Source organism: Cicer arietinum, chromosome 5, assembly GCF_000331145.2.
Source record: "Cicer arietinum cultivar CDC Frontier isolate Library 1 chromosome 5, Cicar.CDCFrontier_v2.0, whole genome shotgun sequence".
Taxonomy (NCBI): domain Eukaryota; kingdom Viridiplantae; phylum Streptophyta; class Magnoliopsida; order Fabales; family Fabaceae; genus Cicer; species Cicer arietinum.
In genome coordinates, this window is record NC_021164.2 from 70,458,811 (window position 1) to 70,481,455 (window position 22,645).

General features: G+C 26.2%; 2 protein-coding genes across 4 annotated transcripts in view; both read right to left on the reverse strand.

Moving 5' to 3' along the window:
- LOC101501613 (beta-galactosidase 10) overlaps nucleotides 1-753 on the reverse strand; it is an 8,214-nt gene extending 7,461 nt beyond the window's left edge. Inside the window, exons 1-3 of the mRNA XM_012716515.3 lie at nucleotides 462-753; nucleotides 182-277; nucleotides 9-53 (exon numbers count right to left, since the gene is read on the reverse strand). Coding sequence (XP_012571969.1) covers nucleotides 9-53; nucleotides 182-277; nucleotides 462-635 — 315 coding nt within the window. The 5' untranslated portion in view covers nucleotides 636-753. The remainder of the gene's footprint in view (nucleotides 1-8; nucleotides 54-181; nucleotides 278-461) is intronic.
- A 1,064-nt stretch (nucleotides 754-1,817) lies between these two features.
- Nucleotides 1,818-8,958, reverse strand: LOC101501079 (beta-galactosidase 6). 3 transcript variants are annotated; one of them, XM_004502929.4, is made up of 18 exons: nucleotides 8,698-8,958; nucleotides 7,621-7,716; nucleotides 7,383-7,495; nucleotides 7,201-7,267; nucleotides 6,995-7,087; nucleotides 6,747-6,890; nucleotides 5,414-5,508; nucleotides 5,136-5,241; nucleotides 4,821-4,905; nucleotides 4,610-4,728; nucleotides 4,183-4,347; nucleotides 3,892-4,073; nucleotides 3,654-3,745; nucleotides 3,433-3,542; nucleotides 3,146-3,253; nucleotides 2,912-3,025; nucleotides 2,654-2,799; nucleotides 1,818-2,134 (listed from the first exon to the last, which is right to left on the reverse strand). In XM_004502929.4, the coding sequence occupies exons 1-18, from the start codon at nucleotides 8,860-8,862 to the stop codon at nucleotides 1,978-1,980; spliced, it is 2,157 nt and encodes a 718-aa protein (XP_004502986.1). In that variant the 5' UTR covers nucleotides 8,863-8,958; the 3' UTR covers nucleotides 1,818-1,977. The 3 variants fall into 3 exon arrangements, with proteins under 3 accessions (XP_004502986.1, XP_027190386.1, XP_027190385.1); XM_027334585.2 differs by having other exon boundaries at nucleotides 7,383-7,503; nucleotides 8,698-8,713; XM_027334584.2 differs by lacking the exon at nucleotides 8,698-8,958 and having other exon boundaries at nucleotides 7,383-7,484.
- Nucleotides 8,959-22,645: the final 13,687 nt, after the last annotated feature.

Consider the following 22,645-nt stretch of genomic DNA (forward strand, 5'->3'; position numbering starts at 1 on the left):
TGCTGAACAATCTTGGCAAACTGGACGAGATCGAATCGTCCTCCAAAGTAATACTACAAGAAGTACACAATTTGAAGAGAAATTACAAAGGTTTCATATATCATAAATTTGAAGCTCTCTTGCTCTAGAACTAAAGTATCTAACAACAAGTAGTGCATTGAAATGAGTGAATGCTACTCACATTTCCAGGAGAAAGCTCATGTCCATTCCAGAAAACATAGGTTTCAATGACATCTACACCACCTTCCTTGGCTGCTTGAACAAGACCAGGCCACATCTATTATAGCATATCACACTAATTATCAATTAAGGATTCAAATAATAAATAAAAAACTGAAATCAACAATTAAGCTGCATTAATTTACTAGGTCCTTCAAAGTTCGCATTAAGAGTATGGTTTTGATTGAAAAGTTAAAAAAGAAATGAGGAATGAATAGCAAAGTGTGTGTCATAGAACTCACCGCAGGAACACTTCGAGGGTAATGAATGGAAGCAGAGATAAGAAGCTTGCGTTGTCCATCAATGATGAGGGAGCGGCCATCGTAGGTGACGTTACCGGCGGCATAGACAAACGTCGTGAATGTGAGGGAAGTTAATAGTAAACACAATAACCAAAAAACGAAACAAAGCTTCATTATTGAATGTGATATGAGTGTGTTTCTGTATTGGGGTTTTAACTTTAATAGCTAACAGGTTAAGTTAAGTGAGTTAGTTAAGTGAGAAACAGAGTTTAATTAATTATTCGGCGTCGTGCTTTCTTGCTATTTTTGTCTCATCACACGGATATAACCGATTCGGACACAGATATTGACAGCTATTACTACTCTTTTTATTTTCTTTGCCTCTTCAATTTATAATAAAAACTATCTGCAAAATTATTCCCGATTGCTTTAAATTTCACCTATCTTTTTAATGGATCTATTAAGTTTTTCTTTTTTGGGATACATTTTAGGTATCAAAATGTGTATCGCAGTCTTTGTTTTTTTTATTAAATTCAGTTAAAAAATTATGCGGTTGATTGACAAAATGTGTATCGCAGTGTTTGTTTTTTAATTAAATTCAGTTAAAAAACTATCCTTCAAATTTTATCTTTTGATATTGATTCTTTAATAATAATTAAAAATATATTTTGATTATAAATTATTTACGATTTTTTTTTTGTTATTATTGAATAATATGCAAGAAATTAGATATATCTGTTGTGAGTTTTACGATGACATAAATATTCTGTGGACATTTTTGACAATAAAAATAAGAAAAAAAAAACTATAAACATAATTTTTATCATAAAAAAATTTGAAAATAAATAATAAAATTCATTATTTTACAATTTAATACACTTTAATATACAATTGAAAATTGATTTTCTTTTTCTTTCATTTTTTGCCTCTAAAATTTAAAGTATACCACAGATTCACAAGTTAAGTTTTATTATTATTTAACATGAATAATAATGAGAGAGCTTGTAGAGCAATTTTAAGTAGTGTCTGCAGAAAACAGCATGGGGGCATAACATCGTGTGCATAATGAATTTATCATGGATCCAACATATCTCTGTTGTTCAACAACCTGACCAATCTTTACGCAACTCATGCTGCATCCACGTTCCCCTTCTAAAATACTAGTACTATCATAACATTATTATTTTTTCTTTATAAATAAATCAGTAAATCAATATTCTCAATTCCCATTTCTAGTCAGAAGAGAGGTCAAATGAGATTCTTTCTCCCAATAAATAACCAGATCTTGTCAGGTAGGTAGATCCAAAGGAGTATTACTATTTGGATAACAAAAAATCAAAACCAGATCTGCAGAGGTTTAAATAAAATATGTATTTTTTCTTTCATTAATAATCAATTTGTGTTCACGTGTACAAGTACAAGCCAAGTTAAAATGCTATCATTTCACAATCTACAGAGGAAACAGATTCTGTATGTATGATTTACGCGTGTTTTACTATATTTTTTTCTATTAGTATTAAACAGAGGTGGGGAATGGCAATTTAGAAAAGTTTTCATGTAAATCTGTGACTGAAACAGTGTTCAAGGAGATATCAAGAGGGTTCCCACCACCTTCCTCTAACAAAACCAAACTGTTTTCACTCTCTTTAAGGAAAGACCGAGGAACATGATACCTGTACCAATATGAATACAAGCATTAATTAGTATCTCAAAGTCGTTTTTGTGGGTGAACTGTCTTTGTCATTTGTTCTTTTTTTTTCCATGTAAAATTATATCACGAGGCAGAAAATAGAGCAAATTCTACTGGTGGCCAGTTTGATAGGCAATAAATTTAAAAATTGTTTTAAACTCCAACTATGTGAGATGTTGTATTATAGATTTAGATATTTATGGTGCTCTTCATTCTCGTAACTAAGACAATTACTTGATTGATGTTCATTGGATAAAAACAAGAGAAAATAAATATATATTCATCAAAATTTAACTTGATAAATTGACATAAATCAAGTTATCATCTTAGTCAAAAAGACGAGAAGAATCGTAAATTTCTACTGAAGGTTGTCGTTAATTATCATTAAAATTTTATATGATTTTTAAACATTAGTCAACCGTAAACTATAAATTGTGTTGGTTCAACGCAACATTTGACCAAAAAATATATTTAGTAACATATCATAGAAGGGTTAACTTACAATGATTGTGAAGGGTTGCCTTTGGAATCATGAAACAAAATCCAATAGCGACCAATGCTTTGTCCATTTACCCAAGCCTCACCTTTTCCCATAGAACTTAGGTCTAAGACAACAGGGTCATCTCCCTTAGGTGTGTCAAATGTAGTCTACCAATACAAATTGTCATTGTCACACTTCTATAGTAATAAGTACTGTTATAATATGTAACAAAAAAAATTAAATTAGAGTTCACAAGCACTGCTTCATGTGTCATTTTACCTTGTACCAAGTGAGAGTAATTTGATCAATCATGATATGCTCCAATTGAGTCCATTCAATGTCACTGCTAGTTTGTTCTTTATATACTTCTAATTGTTCTCCCAGTAATCCAACCTACAGTGCAAGAGATGGATGAAAAGGTTGACACGCATAAAGTGGCGTGTAATATACAATGTAAAATTCAAATAAGAAAATATTGATTATTGAAAGTATATAACATGAATAATAGGTAACCTGATATCCCCATGTATAATTGTTCAAATTAAGAGACTCTTGTTTACTACACTGAAGTTCTACATTGATTAAACCAGCAAATCTTCTTTCAAGAAATGCCCCTGAATCCTTTTTTAACCAAATCAAAAAATCTCAGACATAAATATTAAAAAATATTCTAATAAAGTACTACTTTAATTTTTGTATAAGCAAGCAAAGTAAATGTATTTGTTTTAAATTTAAACTAAATACATCTACTTGTTTGATTATATAAAAAGTCTTATATCACGAACTCTTAAAATACATACAGGAAGTCCAACCATAACGCTGAGAATAGAAATATTGTTTTTTCCTTCATTTAATGTAACAGGGAGCTCTAGTGTAAATGACTTCACATCATGATTTCCATGTGCCCCTCCTAGAAGATTTAATTACAATAAAGTCATGATCAATTAACCCCTCAAAGGTAATTAACTTCTTTAAAAACTTCAAACTTTGAATATGCGTGTGAAATTGTGCATTTATGTACCAATGTATGTGTCGTTCACAAAAGCATAAGCAACATGAGCAGCAGAATGAAGACGAAGCGTTGGTTCGCCGCAAGATAAATTATTTTCAAGTCTGTTCATAAAATTAATCACTTCAGATATTGATCCAAATTCATCACTAACATGATATATATATATATATATATATATATAAAATAAAATAAAAAGAAATAGATGATATATTTTTTTTGTTAGAAGTAAAATCAAATTATAACTAACCTAAGAGTATACCAAAGGTAATCAGAAATATCTTTGGTTGTATTCATTTGTTCAAGTAATGAGTTTGATCTTAGTGAGGTGTCATCAAATTTTGAAATGACATCTTGGTATTGTTTCCAATCATCCACTGAGCTGAAGTTTTGTCTTGAAGTTATGATTCTTATGTTGCTCGTTGTATTTACCTATATACATAAATATATATTATATATTAAAAAAGTACTAAAATGAAAGGGAAAATCACAAAATTAATGCGGTATATATATAATTGATTCTGATAAAGTTATAACTTACATTTGCAGTATTGAAAACCACATTTTGACAATCTGGTAAGATACTTATTGACTTGGGGAGCAATTCATGTGAACTATTGTGGAATTGGACAGTAACATTATTCCTTCTATCATTGTTTATAAGGAACGCAACACATTCTCCATTTTCTTCTTCAAAAACATAAGCCTGATCAAAATGAAACAAAAGCCTATGAATATTTGAATTGTAGTATGTTGAATATGGCTTATATTTGTTGATAAGTGGACATACACTCGAATGTAGCATGGTAGAACAAATGGAACTAAAAGTAACTGCAATGATCACTACGCTATTAAAGACACCGACACAATTGGTCAAACTCTGTGATAATTGTTGTGTTCTTATACGTTTATCTAAAGTATTAAGCGAAAATGAACCTGTTGGAGAAAGAAAATTTGAGAGCACTCACCTCCTGCATTTCACCTAAAGAAAAGTTCCTCTGCACTCCTTGTAATAAAGTGGTGGAGCAAGACTTGATTGCAGCATGTAACTCCTTGAGATGTCCCCACTTAGGTTGCCTGAACAAACCTAAAAACAATAATTGCAAGAGGTAGCAAAATAATTCATGTTAATTACATGCACTTGCCATTGAACAAAAAAAACTAATGTTATATACTAACCATATTCATCAAGTGGTGCTTGATCATAATAGGCTGTTATAATATAAGCAGAGCTTGTTCTTCCAAAGTTAGTTCCACCATGATACTAAGTTGAAAACAATGTTAATTAATTAGATGAGTATAGTGTAAGGTTGATTGAGACTATTGAAAATGATTTCTTAGAATGATGACACTTAAATATCTAGCAGAAATCTTCACTAGAACTTTTTTTATAAGATTAACTAGAACTTAATTGGTACATTATATCTGGGAATAAAATAAGCTTAACTTAACTATATTGTTATGGAAAGAGTTTCAAATTAAGGAAGAATATACCATATAGTAGTTGACAAAGCTTCCGTTTCTTGCAATAAAAAGAGTGACATGAAATGCAATGTCTTCAGCAGAGCGTATATATGGCACTCCACCATAAACTTGATAGCTTCAACCAGGAAAGAAAAAATAGGCTGGTAGTTAATTATATTGAATATAAATGCTAATTGCATTATATAGTGAAATTGTATGAATCAAGGAATAGAATCAATTATGAGTAAACAATAAAAATTAGTATGATTTTGTAGTCGCAAATGAATGTAGAGAATGAAAGAAGTTACAAAGATGTCCAATTCTCCGTCCACAAAGCAGGCTTATTGGGGGAGTTTGGTCCGGTAAAAGTTTCTCCACATCTCATACCATTGCATGCATTAATCTGCACCGATACAAAACCTGTGTATTAATTTACAATTTTTCTAGTAAGGTTTCACAAAAATTTCTTGGTAGGTCTTGTGTAGTACTCTTATAAGAGAACCATACACAAAACATTCGTGGTTTTGCCAAGATTTTAGTATCAGCATATTTTTCATTGTGTTTACTTTAATTTACAAACTTTAAATTTAGAAAAATAGATGCGGTCCTTTAATTTACGTGAGAATTTTGTGTTTTTTTTATGTCTTTCCTAATTTTAAACTAACAAAATTAAAATATCAAACTCTTTTAATTTTTTTCTATAAATTTTTGTAATGATTTTAGTAATCTTAATAACATAAATTTTCAATTAATTTTTATAAAAATAATTTAAACTAGAGAGAATTCAAGTAAAATACATATTATGTTCTTGAAATTAAATGTGAAATTATCCTAATTCAGATTAGAAAATCGAACAAAAATTTATTATGTTATTTTTTATATAATCGATAAGAAAATTTATAGTAAAATTTAAAAAAAATTCTAACTACAAATGATTAAATTGAGGTTATGACTATAAATAATTAACATTGTAGTGTTTAAAAACATAAATGGCTAACTTGTACAAAAAGAGTTAAATAATTAATATGATATTTTTGTGTAATTTAAAATGTATTTTGCTTTACATTTAATTTTTTGTTTTAAAAGAAACAGTAAATGTTACCATAATTAACTCACATAATTAAGAAATTCAAATTCAAATTCAAAACAAGACATTCAACCTAACAATATCGACATTTATTAGTTGAGCTCATACTTAATAGAATTTGTAAAATATTAATATTAAACATGAAAAAGATAAAAACAAAAATAAATTTCGTATTAGTCAAAATAAAAAATTATGATAATAAATATAATAAAACTTATATATCTAGATTAGAACGATATCCCTTGCCAAAGTATCTAGAAACTATTATCTGAAATATAGTTAATTAGAAATGATGTACACGTTAATAACAAGAAGTTTTGTTTTGTATGATATGTCACAAGTTAGGAAGATTTTTTTTCTGCAAAGTTAGCAGCAAAATTTAGGTGAAAAGTGATCAGAGGTCGATAGTAGTATTATATGTATGATTAATAAATTGAAGGACTGAAATAAATATAAAAAGCTATATGTTACAAAGACATAATAAAATCACTAATCTAAAATTTTGATATATTAATTTATAAATAAACTAGTGAGATGGGCTGAGTGGAACTGACCACAGGATCAGGAGCATCGGTTTGCTTGCACATAACCCACGGCACGCCAGTATTAAGGCCCACTGCCATTTTTGCAGCCCATTCAACATACTGCGATCCTGCGACCCCGAATGCCTTTTCGATGTTTTGATATTCATTCTCAATCTATATATTATATTATTATTAGACACACAATTAGCCATTCGAATCAATGGTGGGGGAAATGATGAAATTATAAACTAAATTGGAATCATATAATAATTGTATACCTGTGACAATATAATTGGGCCTCCTTGCGAAGCATATAAACCCTCTTCTTTCATCATGTTCACGATTTTTGTTGTAAAATTTTGCATGTAGAACTAAACATTGGAATATATATATATGTGAAAGAGGGATGTAAGATAAATTACACGAACACATTAGAATTATTGTTATGTAACAACAGTACACAACAAGTTTGGCAAAAATGTACCTTGAAAGGCTTATTGTCCGTTCGGTAGACAATGCCAGGGACATCGTGTAGCCAAAATGGGAATCCCCTTCATTATGAGTTACGAGTTAGAAAGAAATGCCAATGTTGGCTTAATAATAATTGGAAATAACATTTACATTTTTTGTTTATAAAGTTGATGTGGTGAAAGTAAAAGTACCGACCCGTATGTCCATTCACTCTCGATGAAAGGTCCAATCCTGAGACAAACATACAATCCTTGAGCTTGGATTTCCTTTATGAATCTCACCAAGTCATATCTGCCGCTGAAATCATACTGTTCTTCTATTTATGTATTATTTACACCGTAATTTAATACTTCAGATACCCAATAGTAATCTATTAAATAAATAAATATTTTCATTTTTTTTACGTTAGATTGTTTAGAACGGAGTGGCGCACCTTGGCGGGTTGGGGCTCATGAAGATTCCAAAACACATAAGTCTGAATAACATCCAAACCACCTTGTTTTGCTTTCGCTATCAAATTTGGCCACATCTGCAACAACGTTTCAATTCGTTACCATCTTGTCATTTTCATTCTTTTTCTTCACATTTTTCCTTTTAAGCAATTCTGATGCACAACTCCAACCGTAAAGTCTACTCGTGACAAATTTACTCATCATTACTTGTTTTTTTCCCAAAAATGCACCATCTGCCACACTTCTATTTTATTTTATTTAAATAAAAAATTAATTGGAGATGCATGAATACTAATTATATTTTTTAGCCAACCCAAAAATTTGAGAAAGAAATTCCTCTGTCATGCAATTCATACCCGTGATGCAAATGCAATAGTAAAGTTAAAATATTACAGCTGTAAACAGTTTGTGGTTCAAAAAGGAATTGTATTAATTATCATTGTTGGCAACAAGAACTGCGGATTTTTGTGATCGTCGGTATATTAATTAAACTCAAATTAAAAAGGGATATATTCAAAAATATTGTAAAGGTTTTAAAAACAATAAAATTAGGACATTTAGGGAGCGGTAGATGATATGATTTATCATAAAATTCAAAAATTGGAACAAAATTGAAATACTTAAAGTTGTGATGGTACTAATTAATCTTTCACTCTTTTTTCTAATGATTTTTTTTCTTATTTGTTTACAAAAAATTAAATAAAAAAAACTTACACATTTGAACATAATGTAATACAGGGAGCTTAGTAGAACCTTACCTACCAGGAAACGCAAAGAAAGTATGAGATTTTGTTTCGATCACAAACTGATTTTACTTTACACTCACTGCTTATATACTTTCTGTGTTTCTAACGCCAAATGCTAACTAATTAATAATACAAAAAATGTGCCTTCATAATAATTAAGTTACACATTGATAAATAAAGCCTTTAGGAAATGTAGTAATTGTAGATGAAAACATGCAGCAAGGAAGGCACTTAATTTAATTAACTTCAAATGTGATTATAGATCACATTCAATTAGGAATAAATTAAATCAGAGAGTAGTGATTTAATAACCTGAGGGGTGCTGCGGGGGTAATGAATAGAACCAGAGAAGAGAATATTTCTGTGGCCATTGATGATAAGAGATCTTCCATCGTATGTAACTTCTTCTTCTTTAACTCCAAAACTTAATGTTTTCAATGATACCAAAAAAACCACCAAAACCACCCATTTTTTCATCTCCACCAATTAACTCACCTAGCTCTTTTTTTTTTAATAAATATATTTCTTTATATTCCTTTCTGACCCTCTGAATTATGTAATATGTATACGCGGCAAGTACGAAACCTTTTATAATGGTGCGCTGCAAGAAAAAAGAGAGAATTCTTGTATACATATGACAAAATGTGGGTCCTGATAGTAAATATAAGTTAAAATTAATCTAAAATTTAAATAATTTAAAAAATAATTAAATAAAAAAAGCTGATATGTTATTAAATAATTAAATGTTGGACATTATTATATTTATAATATTCAACAAAACTCTCCGTTGTTAGTAAAAAAAAAAACAAATGAAAGAAAAGGGAAGAGGGGCTAGTTAGAGGGAAACATGCGATGTGTGAGTCACAGTTGAAGTGGGTGGGACTAATTTTTCTTTTTCTTTTCATTGTGTGTGCCACCAAATTTTGTAGTATTTCTTATTCGGCGATTATACTTGCCAACAACAGAACAGACACGAGGAATAGTTGCAACAATTCCTTAGGAACAAACGCTAACTAATACTATTTTCATCATATCATACATTATATGAAAATGGATCGTCTCCCAAAATCACATTCTCCACTCTATCTCTCTCATCGCTTCTTTTTTTAAATATTGAAGAGTACACTCCACCGCATTCACTGTTCACATTATAACTGATCGCCCTAATTTTAATATAATAGAAGTGTTAAAATTAATGGAAATAAATAATAGTTTAGATGAATGATCAGATCACTCGGTGATTTCTCTAACGTTCTAAAGGGATTATTGAGGAAGGGATTTTAGCATAAATTGTACATAAGCAATGGAAAATTGATTTAGATTGCTTTGTGGTCAATTATTGTCAAATAAGGTTGGGTCTCATTTTTAAAAGTTAGATCAAACAAGGAGAGTATCCAAACATGTATATATATATATATATATATAATTAGGAATTTTGCACTGTGAGACTCAAATATAACTTTAATAACCAATTTCACATGTAGCATAGACATATCACACACGTCTCATAAAATTCAATTTTGATATTATATTAAATTAACTTAGATCTCACACTCCTAAAAATTAAGTAGCTCAAAAGATGAAATTGTCAATGTAGTCATGGTAAATTAGGAGTAGTTTAATTTTTTTTCAATTGTTTCTAAGATTTTAACTATATTCAAAGAGGAAACTCCAAAAATTAATGTTAATTTCAAGAAATCAAAATAATATAAATCTAAATCTAAAAAATAAATCTTAAATTTATTTTTTTGTACAAACTTTTATTATAATATATTTAGTGTATCTACAAATTTTCATAGCATTTGAATAAAGTCTCGGTTTATTTTGATTTTATAGAGTCTAAAATTGTTAATAAAAAAATATATAAAGACTAAAAATAAAATTTGAAAATTTTACATAATTAAAAAATAAAAACATACTATTATTGATTAATTATTGTATACTATTTAATCTTTTCTTTCTTGTAAAAAAAATACTTATTATAGATTCCACTGAAAATTAAAAATTTCTCTTCTAATGTCTAAAGCCAATTAACCTAGTGGTGGAAAATAATTAACTTAACTCTAACGATTTAATTTAATAGTAAAAAAAAATGTATTAAATCTATCAATCCAGATTTTCTTGTTGAATCTTAGATGAAGTAATCACTTCCTTGCCTTTAATAGCACTGTTGAATGCAGCACTAAATCTATAAGATAATAATGATAAGTCATATAGAAGTCAAATTATACGTTTAATTTAAGGGATTTGCATTTTTTCATTTTTCTTCTCTGTTCTTTTTCTCTCATGTTAAGATATAGATAGACATAATTTTTTTTTAATGACTTTATACTCAAAATAAAAATAAGTAAACAATTATTTTTTTTATTTCTCTTCTAGCATGTCGGAGTAAAAGAAGAAAGAAAAATGAGATGATTTAAATTCTAATTAAATAACGATTCTAATGAGTGGTAAATTGTTCTTAAATAAGATTGTGTTTGTGGGTTTGTTTCGGTAGATAAAAATTTTATAAATGTTTATAAAATTAAATTAAATGATATTGAAATATTGTATAATTATTTGTTATATTTTTTTTAATCTCAAATATATACTAAAATATAAATTTAACCTTTCAAATCTCTCTCCTAAAACCTTCTAAAATATAAGTCTCAAATTAAATATACTCATAAGTATTTCGTATATGGTAGGAGTATTTTTGTAAAAAAAAAAAATTGAATTAATTGATAGAAGTGTTTTGATATAATTGATTAAATTTTTATAATAGAACCGGTTTAATCGATAGAAATGCTTTGTGAATTCCCATGGAGTAGTTTTTTTTTCAATTTCTTTTTTTTTTTGTTACCAAAAAAATATGTTTCGACATAAATAAATAAAAAAAGTGAAAAACAAAAAATAACATTTAATTTTAAAAATAAATTGATCAAAATAATGGCTTATGTTAAGCTCGGTTCTTTAGCAATTTTCTAGCTTGCCATGTTTTGTATGTATTTCAATTTTTAGCATATTTTTCACTAATATATACTTTGCATCAAAGGTCTGGTTGTCTATTGTAATTACTATAATTTAAAAAATATATAATTATAAACAAAAAATTAAAAAAGTTACTAAAAGTACTTTTCTATTTGAAATAATTTTTTGAGAACCTATTAAAAATACGTTTGCAAATTTGAGGAATTGAACTTTTCTTTTTTATAAAAAATGGGGGGTAATTTTAGATTTTTGAAGAATTTATGGAAGTTGAGATATACTAGTTATGGATATGGGTTAAAATTTTGTAGTACTCTTTACACCTCACTCTGAATTTATGATGAGTCTGATCCCAAGCCGAAGTTAAATTTGGGCCATGGGCCGTCATAGACATTTAATATACGAAAATTTCTTCTCTCATATTAAAGTATTTTCAAAAGACTCATAGAATGCACTAGAGATTGTACACTACAGACATTAATAATAAGTTGAAGTCAATGTTGGCAGCTATTAGGACCGACGAAGAAGCTTCACAGAAAATGACACATTTAATATGTTCATTTCACTTGGACCTGCTCCTAGTCGCTACATCCTTCCTTGATTCACTCTTGATAGGGATAGGGACAGGGATGTTCCTTAACTTATTCTTATTTTCATATTATAAAAATAATCAGAGTAAGTACCGTCTAAAATGTTTTATTTGACAATGTTTACAGGAAATAATGGTTATGAAAATACCATCTCCTTTTACTTTTAGTAGATTTTATTCAATAAATTGTATTAGGAAAATTAAGTCATTAAAATATAGAAGTAAAAAGTATAAAACATAAAAATATCAGTGATAAAAAGTTACATGTGAAACTCGTTTAACAATTTTTTTAGTGTTAATTTACAAAAATTGAATGTTTATCAATGATTAACATTAAAATATTATTAAATAGTGATGTGTATTGTAGAATTTATTTGAACATCTAAATGAAAGAACTCTATTGTCCGTGTAATATTACTTTAAATGAGATTCGTAATAAGAAAGAGAAACCTATAATAAGACTACTTTTACAAGTGAGGCTAAAATAACATTCTTAATGTCCAAGTAACCGCACGTATCAAATAAATATTCCAATAACACTAGGATCAGACAAATCATTTTATAAAGTAGCATGGAGTTCGACATTTTGTTTTTTATATCAATAGTATTAATGAGGTTAGAGCTCAACTCATCAAATTATTTAAATTTCGTTTTACTACTTTAATATTAATTAATAGTTTGAAATTTAACTACTTTCAACATCTTTTTAATTGTATTAATTTTATAATACAAAACGATTTTAATTTTTTTATAATACAATTATAAAATAATCATTAATTTTATCATTATTAAAAATAATTAAAGAAAACTACAAGAATAGTATTTTATGGATTTCATTTTGTAATTAGAATATTTATAAGAGTTTAATTGTTATGTATTGTGTTTGTAAAAAATTTTACAAGGTTAACTCGTCACAACTATTCATTAATATAATTTTAAAGAATAATTATAATAAATGTCAAATATTTTTCAAAATTTAAGTATTTGAATGAATAACAATATAATGAATTTTCACACTTACAAATTACAATATAATTTAAATATTATTTAGAATAAATTACAATATAATGAATAAATATTTTTTACAACGACATGTAAAAAATGATTATTAGAATTGTTATCATAAAAAAGTTATTTTTAATAATTAATACCACAAAGTTATAATTGTTAGACAACAATAAAATAAAATTTTGATTTAATTATTTTGCAAGTCTTTAAACTATTTGAGAATTTTTTACAACCGTCAAAATAATCAAAACCAAAAATGTCAACGGGGATTTTCACTTTTTCTATCCTTGTCATTTTAATTTCTTGTTGAACATTCACTCTGTCCTTTCACTTCCAACAACATTATTACCATCGGTCGAAGTAGTTGTTACAATACAACATAAAATACATGAAAGTAAAAAATTAAAGATATCAAATATCGGTCATTGAAAAAAGTTAAAACAAAATAAATGAGGAAAATCTTATTCATGTATAAAGTTGGCAATAAATTATCTCCATACCGGACTATAATAATCCTCTTTGCAAAAGATAACAGTTCAAGCATGCCTACATGGCAGTCCAAGTGCCGTTACCACAATTCAAGTCAATCGTAAATTTCTGAGTAATATGCTCTACCTCAAATTTGTCAACAACGAGACAACATAGAACATGAAACTCAAACAAAAAAGCAGGTTTGGTCAGACACAACATAAATAGTTAGACAACAAGCATAAATAATCGCACAATTGAAAGCTTTATCACACACCATTGATGTTGTGGAGCAAGAATCAGTGTCACATGAAGGTGTAGGTGCACTAGCACATAGTGGTATCGTCATGCGTAGGTTTAGTGTCTTGTAATTAGGATTCTGTAAAATATATTAATTAGACTATATTTATAAATTAAACTGTACTGTATTAAAAAAATTAAACAATTTAAATGATTTATGAATTAAACTGTATATTTAGAATTAATTAATTAATTAAATTTAATTCAAAAATCAATTTAACAATTTAAAATATTTTTTAACTTCAATTCAGATTTTTTTCTTATAAAATTTTTGAAATTTGTTTTTATCGAAAAAAATATAGAAAATATTAAAAATTTATTTTCCAAAAAAAATAAAAAGAAAATTTAAATCATTTTCTTTTTGGAAAATTTTTGAGAAAAAAATCAAAACTATTTTTTCTTGAAATTCGTTTTTTTTTTTTTAAATAATTGAAACTTTTTTTATCGAGAAATTTTTTATATCTATCTTTCTCAAAAATAAATTCTCGAAAATTTTTTGCCAAAAGAATTTTGAATTTTTTTTTCTAAAAATAATTTTAAAAAAATTATCAGAAATTTTTTACATCTACTTTTCAGGAGAAAAAATCTCAAAAAAAATTAATATTTTTTGCCAAAAGAATTTCATAATTCTTTTTCTGAAAAAACTAGCTCGAAATCAATTTTAACTAAAAGCTTGTTGAAAATATTAAACTGATTTATATTTACAAACCGCTTTAAAACTGCACTGAATTTAATTTAAAAAAATAATTTTAAAAAATTGTACCAAACCATTAATGTGATTCAATGCGGTTAATTTTTGTACCAAGAGGAAAAGACATATTGAATCTTGTTTTCTTGTTAGGGAGAAGAGTCAGTTATTTTTATTATAAATTGGCATCTAGAATTTATTTTTTTAAATAATATTATGTGAATCAAAGACATTTATTAAATTATTATTATTTTTTATGAAAATCTTGCATTTATTATTTTGTAAATTTAAAAAGTAATATTTTTTATATTAAACATTTTAATTATTTGTTTTTTTAACAAGTGTCTTCTAATTCAAATAATAATAATGTAAAAATTAAGTAGATGACATGTGATAAAAGAGTCAACGTTGACTAATCATAAAGACTTAGTTGAAATAATTATATTAGTTCAAAGATCTAATTATAACTTTTTTAGTTCATAGATCTATTTCAAAAATTAAATAATTCAGGAAGGAATCTTCAGAGTAATTAAACCTTTTTTTTATTGAGAATTGATAAAATTTTAAAAATAATTACAATATTCAATAAAATAAACGAGTATAGTCATATTAAAAAAATTACTGGCCCGGTGAGTTTGGGTAAGAACGTATTGAGGTCTCCATCTAAAACATAGTTTGTGTCTACGTTAACTTTGACGAAGAAACTCCACTTTGACTGTGTGCATGTGCGGTTTCGAATTTTTCTGAATTCAAAGTTTAAGATAGGACAAAGATGGTGTGTTGATATCTGGTCTTACAAGTGGAATTATTTTGTTTTTTTATTATAGTAATCATTATAAATTTAATATATATAGACAAGGATGAGGACCTAAAAACGGAGGCATATGCAAAATCCGGCCAGGTCTATTGTAACACCTACCATCACCGTACACTAATCCCTAACTTTGAACACAACTAGCTTGAATGTGAACTCGTTTTCGTTCAAAGCATATTTCCTCGTCAAAGTTAGGGAAATCTATAGTCGAGACAGTAGATATGCAAAGGAGAATCAAGAAGGAGGGAGAAACTTATAGGATTGGGAGAGAAATAAATTGAATTCATAATTCGAATAAAAGATTAGTATTTTCCTTAAGATTGATGTGCAAGTAAGAGATACACTAATTAAGTTAATCAACTCATGTTTAGAACTCAACTTGAAATGTTATATATATAAAAACAACTTGAAGAAAATAAATTTATCCTTTAATAGAAGGTCGCATCCTGGAGATGCGACCATCTGCTATATTTTTGTTGTTGGTGTCATTTTATAAATAATTTTATTAATTATGTTAATTATTATTTAATAAATTTTAAATAATTAAAATATTTAAAAATTCAAAAAATTATTAATAATTAATAATAATAATAATAATTTTAATAATATTATAAATTTTAATAATAATAGTAAAGTAAATTATATTAATAAAATAAAATTAATTAAATTGAACGAACAAAATACATTAAATTAAAGAAAAAAATACAATAAATTGAAGAAAAAATACCACAAAGTGAAGAAAAAAAATTCATCAAATTCATATTTTATTATTATTATTATTATTATTATTTATTGGATAAAAAAATAAAACATAGGAGAAAGTTATGTCAAAACAAATAAAAGAAAGTTGTTATAATAACTGTCAAAACAAATAACGTTTCCTCACTGTTTTACCAATAAAATAACAACTTATTTTTTTAACAACTCCCTTTTGTTTAACTGCATTATTTTTCCCCATGTAACGTATTTTATTTTATTAATAGTATTTTGATATTTTTAATTTACTAAATAATTAATAACTCAATTGTTAACAAAATAATATTAAATATTAATTTAACTCCAAAATAGGATTAGGTTGTCAAAATAATATAGCATGTTAGTTATTTTCTACATCTACTCAAATACGTTAACTTTGATATTTTGTTTGATTTTATTACTAAAACTTTATATTTTTTAAATATTATTATTATTATTTAATTACATTAACAATATTAATCTCTGTAAGTGTACATATAATATACTTATATACACAATAAAAAAGATTTAAGTTATATAATTATAGATGAATTTAAAAGGATTAATTGAATATTAATATTGCCATAAATAACAATAACAATAAAAATTACTATATGGTTAAGAAAAAAAAACTATTTGGCATTTGTTGAGTATAAACGCAACAACAAATTATTTAAACTATTTAAATTCATGTCATTTTGTCATATTTAATTATTTTTTAAATAACTTAAATTTAAAATTAATTCTACCTTAAGGATATGGTGGTACCCACATTTTGTCATGGATGATGGGCATACCTAATAATTCTCCTAAATAAAATAAAAGTAGTATAGAAGTCAAAGGATTTCGAAAGGGGTGTGATTATTTACAACTTTAAAAAATGGCCAAACTGAAAAGTAAAAGACAAAACTTGATTGAAGGAATTAAAAAGATCGAAATGCAATTTCAATTCTAATCCATATAATATATCTTTTGGTGCCATAATCACTGTCCCTACTTGTCGATATTTTTTTTTTGGAAGGTAACATCCAGGTAGCTTCCACATTAGACCTAAGTTCTTATCCACACAAGACTACAACATAGGCCTGAATCATTCATAAAAAAAATAATAATAATAAAAAATGTTCCGAGTCACCTTAATTTATGTGAACAAAAACTAAAAAAGTCGCAAACCATGCAAAACAATTTGAACGGACGACGTAGTTTGAGAAATTTATCCAATTTCATGACTACATACATGTCTGTGCTTATTGGTCGTAGTAGGTATTTTTTAATATTGGTGTTGTTACTTATGGCAAAAAAAAGCAATAGAGCCTAAAAGATACTTTAGTTTTGTTCAATGTGATTGTTGTGCTTGGAAAGTATGTTCTTCACGGTTAGGACTTTGGATCAATATCGACCAAATTACACAAGCTTTAACTTTTATAATTCTACGGTGAAACTATGAAAAGTGAGAAATAAGATTTAAACGTGATCCAAGCATGTTATTTATTTATGGGTTGTTTATTTTCTTATTAATATTGAGCCGTTTTCTTTTTACTACTTTCGACATTCTTTTTCTTAATTGTTGTTTTTGAATCTTTTTATATAAATCAGTTTAGCTATTAAATTTTGTTACTTTTTATTTTTATTTTTATTATTATTATTATTATTATTATTATTATTATTATTATTATTATTATTCTTTATCTTATAGTGCTCTTAATCATGTCACGTCCTTTTCTTTTTATGCAATAAATAATAAAAATACTATTGATAAATTAATAATTAATATTGTATTGAATTTTAAAATAAATAGATATAAATTTTCTTTAAAATACGATATTTTTTTAAAAAAACCGAGAGAATACTTGTTTAGATATTATAAAAATACAATAGATCAACATATCACCAAAAATCATGAGACTTGTTCATCGAGTACACTCTAGTTGACATTTTTTGAGTGCATTCTCAACGAGTGCTCTAACACGAAACTTAAGATTATTTTTTTTAAAGACTTAAATGCTATTTTAAATTTTAATCTTTTTATTTTATTCAAAATTAACTTAGACCTTTTATTTTTAAAATTGAGTTTTTAGTCCTCTGTTCTACAATTTATGTGATTTTGTTGGTCCCTTTTATTTTTCATGATATAGCTTGTTCATTAATGATGTAATAATTATGTAGTACAATTGAATTGGATAAAATAAAATTGTGTTTACCTTTATTGTATTTTTCTTTCCAAATTTCGCTTATGCGGTTACTAAAAAATGGCGCTTGTAAATATTTGACAAATAAAAAATAATAAGATTGATTCAATTTCATTTAATTGTACAATATTATTGTCACATTAGAAATATGGAGACTAAATGCTAAAACAAAATCCAAAATTTCAATTTTTTAAATAGGAATATTAAAAGTTAATTTTGAGAAAAATAAATATATTGGAAATACATTAAAGCCTTTTATTTACTGTAATGTTATATATTTCTCCTACAGAAAATTATATTTAAAAAAAAAATATTCAGAAACTGATTAAACATCCACGTAAAACATGTGATGGATTATTAAACATTGCTTAGGCTTATGTCACTGTCAATAACCAATAGTTAGTGATCATTCTTAATTATCCGGGGAGGAAAAATATTTTTCTTTAACTTATTTTATTCCAAATTATTGAGATTAGGAGAGGATGGAAATTAGTGGACCTTATAAATTTCCCACGATACTAATTATTCGCAATTCCACATTAATAAACCATGTCGAGGTGAATATTCAATTAATTGATTGATGTGACAAAGGCAATGAGACTTCTCATATTTGCAATAAGATAATGGTTTTTTGACGGATGCAATAAGATAATGCTGAAAAACAAACTTGGGTGTTAGAAATTAGAATATTATTCAATTTCTTGCATCACAAGAAATCATGCAAGAGGGGTTGGTGGTTTACAGATGACCTAAAATCCTAAAACCCACCTAGACGTAAACCATGACGCTGGTTTGCGTACGTATGCGCCAATAACTTGACGTGCTTAAAATATAGGGATACTTATGGGTTCTATTTTCTTTCATATTTTGAAGAAAAAATTTTCATTTAGATATTTGATTCATTCTTATAAGTTCAGATGTTTTTCATTTTTAATCTGTTAATTTTTTTTCTTCAATTCAATTTAAAAATCATCTTTATTATTAGTTATTGTTAAAAATAAGTTTATTTGTTAGATGGATGCGTGACATGACAGTTTGATAGATGATTATTATTAATTAAATAAAATAAATTAAATAACTAAAAAAATACAATTAAATAATTATATTTAAATTGATTAAAAATAAAATAAAATTAAGTTAAAAGTATTATATTTTAGTCATTCCATCCTTAAATTAACCACGACAAAAGAATTAATGGCAAGTGGCCCATGACATATCTGCTCCAAATTTTTAAGATTATGAATTAGTAGAGTTTTCGAAACATGAACCTGGTCCATCGATCCAAGTACAAATTATCAACCCCTTCAATTAGTATTTTAATCATGTGCTCCAAATGTATGTTTGTACCAAGTTTGAGCATCATTGTTTTCAAGATACCACTCTCGTACATTTTCAAGGGCTATTTTATATTTTTGTAGTTTCTCAAACATCGATCTAGGTGCTTGACAAAATCTAAGCATCATGAATTTGCAATTCTAGAATTGTTGGATTGGGTGTGATGATGGTGGTGTGATATTAATGGTATGGTAATGTTGATGCGATGATAGAGAAAGAAGGTGAAAACAAAGAATTAAAATCCTAATCCACAAATTTAGTTTTTGATTTTGGATGGAGAGACTAAAAGATAACATTTTCAATTTAATTTAATTTCTTTTAAATTAATTTAATTATTTAATTATGTTTTTATAATTATTTAATTATTTCATTTAATTAATAATAATCAACCATCAAACTCACTCTCACGTCACTCATCCGTTTGCTACATATGTTTTTTTTAACAACAACTAATAGCAGATATGATTTTAAAATTAAATTGAACTTACATAGTTTAAATTGAAAAATAAAATCTTACATAGATAAACTTACAAGGACAAATCAAATATTTAAGACAAAAAACTTCATTTAATATGAAATTTGAAGTTAAATAACATTAAGTTAAATAAATTCAAAAATAAAATAACTTGAATATAAATATCGTTTTGAAAGAAATCGATAAAATTTAAAATTTACTGAAGTAATGAAACGTCCACAAGAAAATAAAGGTTTGATGGATTAAAATTCGTAAATCTTAAAGAAATTAAATGTATACAAGACATGCTTAGTTTCTGGCATGCTTGAATTCATTTAGGCTAGGAGTAGGTTCGTACTTAAGTATACAACCTCTAAATCTATTAAAAATTTGTATTTATAGACAAAATAAATTATGTAATTGGTCTCTTAGTGATAACCCACATTTATGATATTTACTTACAAAAATTAAGTGATTTTGTTAGAGGCAAAAGTCTTAGTAAAAACTAAAAATTATGGCAATACATTATTTTAAAGGGTCGAAATGAACCCTAGCTATAACACCGGTCGAAAAGAAATACTAATGACTAAAGTACTCACAAAACATTTTTGTTTTTTTTTTTTTATATACAAAAAATGAAAATCGTACCTGAAAAACCTAAAGTTTGACGCTCGTAACGTACTTAGTGTTAAACCCCTTACTCATTTAAATTCTTAGAACTTTTTACATGGTTCATATCCTACTAAATTCACATGTCATAATATTTTTCACAGCTATGTTCATCACTATCTCACCTATTACACAATTCTAACGGCTAAGACTCTCATAGGACTAAGACCCTCACTAAAATGATCTCAAAAGTGAATAATTAATAAATTATTTTATATTAAATTCATATTAAAAGAATTACATTATTTATTTTATTGATCAAAATTATAATGAAAATTAAATTAAATTTAATCATATAAATTTATTTTGGTAAAAACTTAATTATGAATTTATTATAAATATAATTGAATAATTATAAATTGTTATATTAAATTATTTATGTAATTAAATAAATTATTTTAAATTTATATATAATTTAATAGATATTCATTTTTATTATATTTGCAATATTTTCATTTTCATTAAAAAGTAAAATAAAATTTAAATTATTTAAATTATTTGTAATATAATTTATATTTAAATTATAATTAAATTATTTAAAACGATTAATAAAATATAAATAAATTTAAAAATAAAAAAATAATAAAACATTATATTAAGTATAACAATATTATTTCAAATTAATATTATCGTTCCTAAAATACAAATAAAAATTCAAAATAAATAATATATATACAAAAAAATGCACATATATTAAATAAAAAAAATGAAATACCAATGAAATATTTTCAAATATACAAATTAACATATTTTCCAAAAGTACACAATAAATATACTAACATATTTTAAATGTTAAAACATTTGCTCTAAAAATTCAACAGATATATTATTTCACCAAAAATAACTCAACAAATATTAAATGTTCATAACAATGCACAATAAATACAATATACATTTTTTAATTCAAATTGAAATAAAAGATAAAAAAACAAACATCTAAAATTTTAATTTTCACATTTTTATATAAAAAATACATTTTAGAATATGAAAAACAATATACCAATTAACAAAAATAAAAATACAAATCACATTTCACACATAACATTATTAATGTACATTGGGAATGTATTATTTAACTCGATAAAACTTTAATTCTAAACAATATATAAAAAGTCAGGTGTGACTTATCGTTTTCTCTTTTTCATCCAAATATTTCGACTATTTACTCACAAACTACATTAAACAAAAAAAAACACATACATATATAATAATAAAAAGCATAATGTAAAAAAAAAAATTCCATCTACGGGATTTAAAATTAAATTTTTGTATAAAGCTTGATATTTTTGTATAAAACATAAAATATCAAATTGTGACTTAAAATTAAAATAAAGGACCAAGTCGAAAAAAAAAAAGATAAAGGACTAAAACATTACCTGAAATTAAGTTAAGGGACCACAAATATAATTTAGTCTAAAATAAAAGAAATACACTTAATCGTTTAATTATTTATATTGGTAATTAATAATAATTTATTACGATAACTAATAATTAATTAGCTTCATGAACATTATAATGTGACAGATTAAAAAATTACTTTAGACAATTTAATAATTTAAAAAAATACCGAGACATATATCTTCCACTCCTCCTATTTGATTTTCTTTCGTTTTGATTGACTACCAAATACTAGAGTGTTAGGGTTAGTGATATGGTTAACATTGAAAGTTTTGAACACGAAGCAGAAGTTGATTGGGTAGCAAGAGGACCACGGGTCGACCAGACGGAACCATCGTGTCCTAAAGAAAACAATCGACCTGAACCTGCCCATTTACTCTTCTTCAACCCGACATTTTCAATTACAATCGTACGGCTTGCAAAAATAACGTAAGCAATGACAGAATCACCCAAATGCAAAACAGTCACACGGGCGTACAACCACTCAACCACTGCCACGTGGCGGCTGCGGTCACTTTTTATACTACTACGACCCTTATGTGTTGACTATAACTAATCAATAATCAAATTAAATGGATACGACCTCCAACATGGCAAAAACCCCACGTGTCTAAATTTACTATTTCACGCTACTATAAAATAAAAC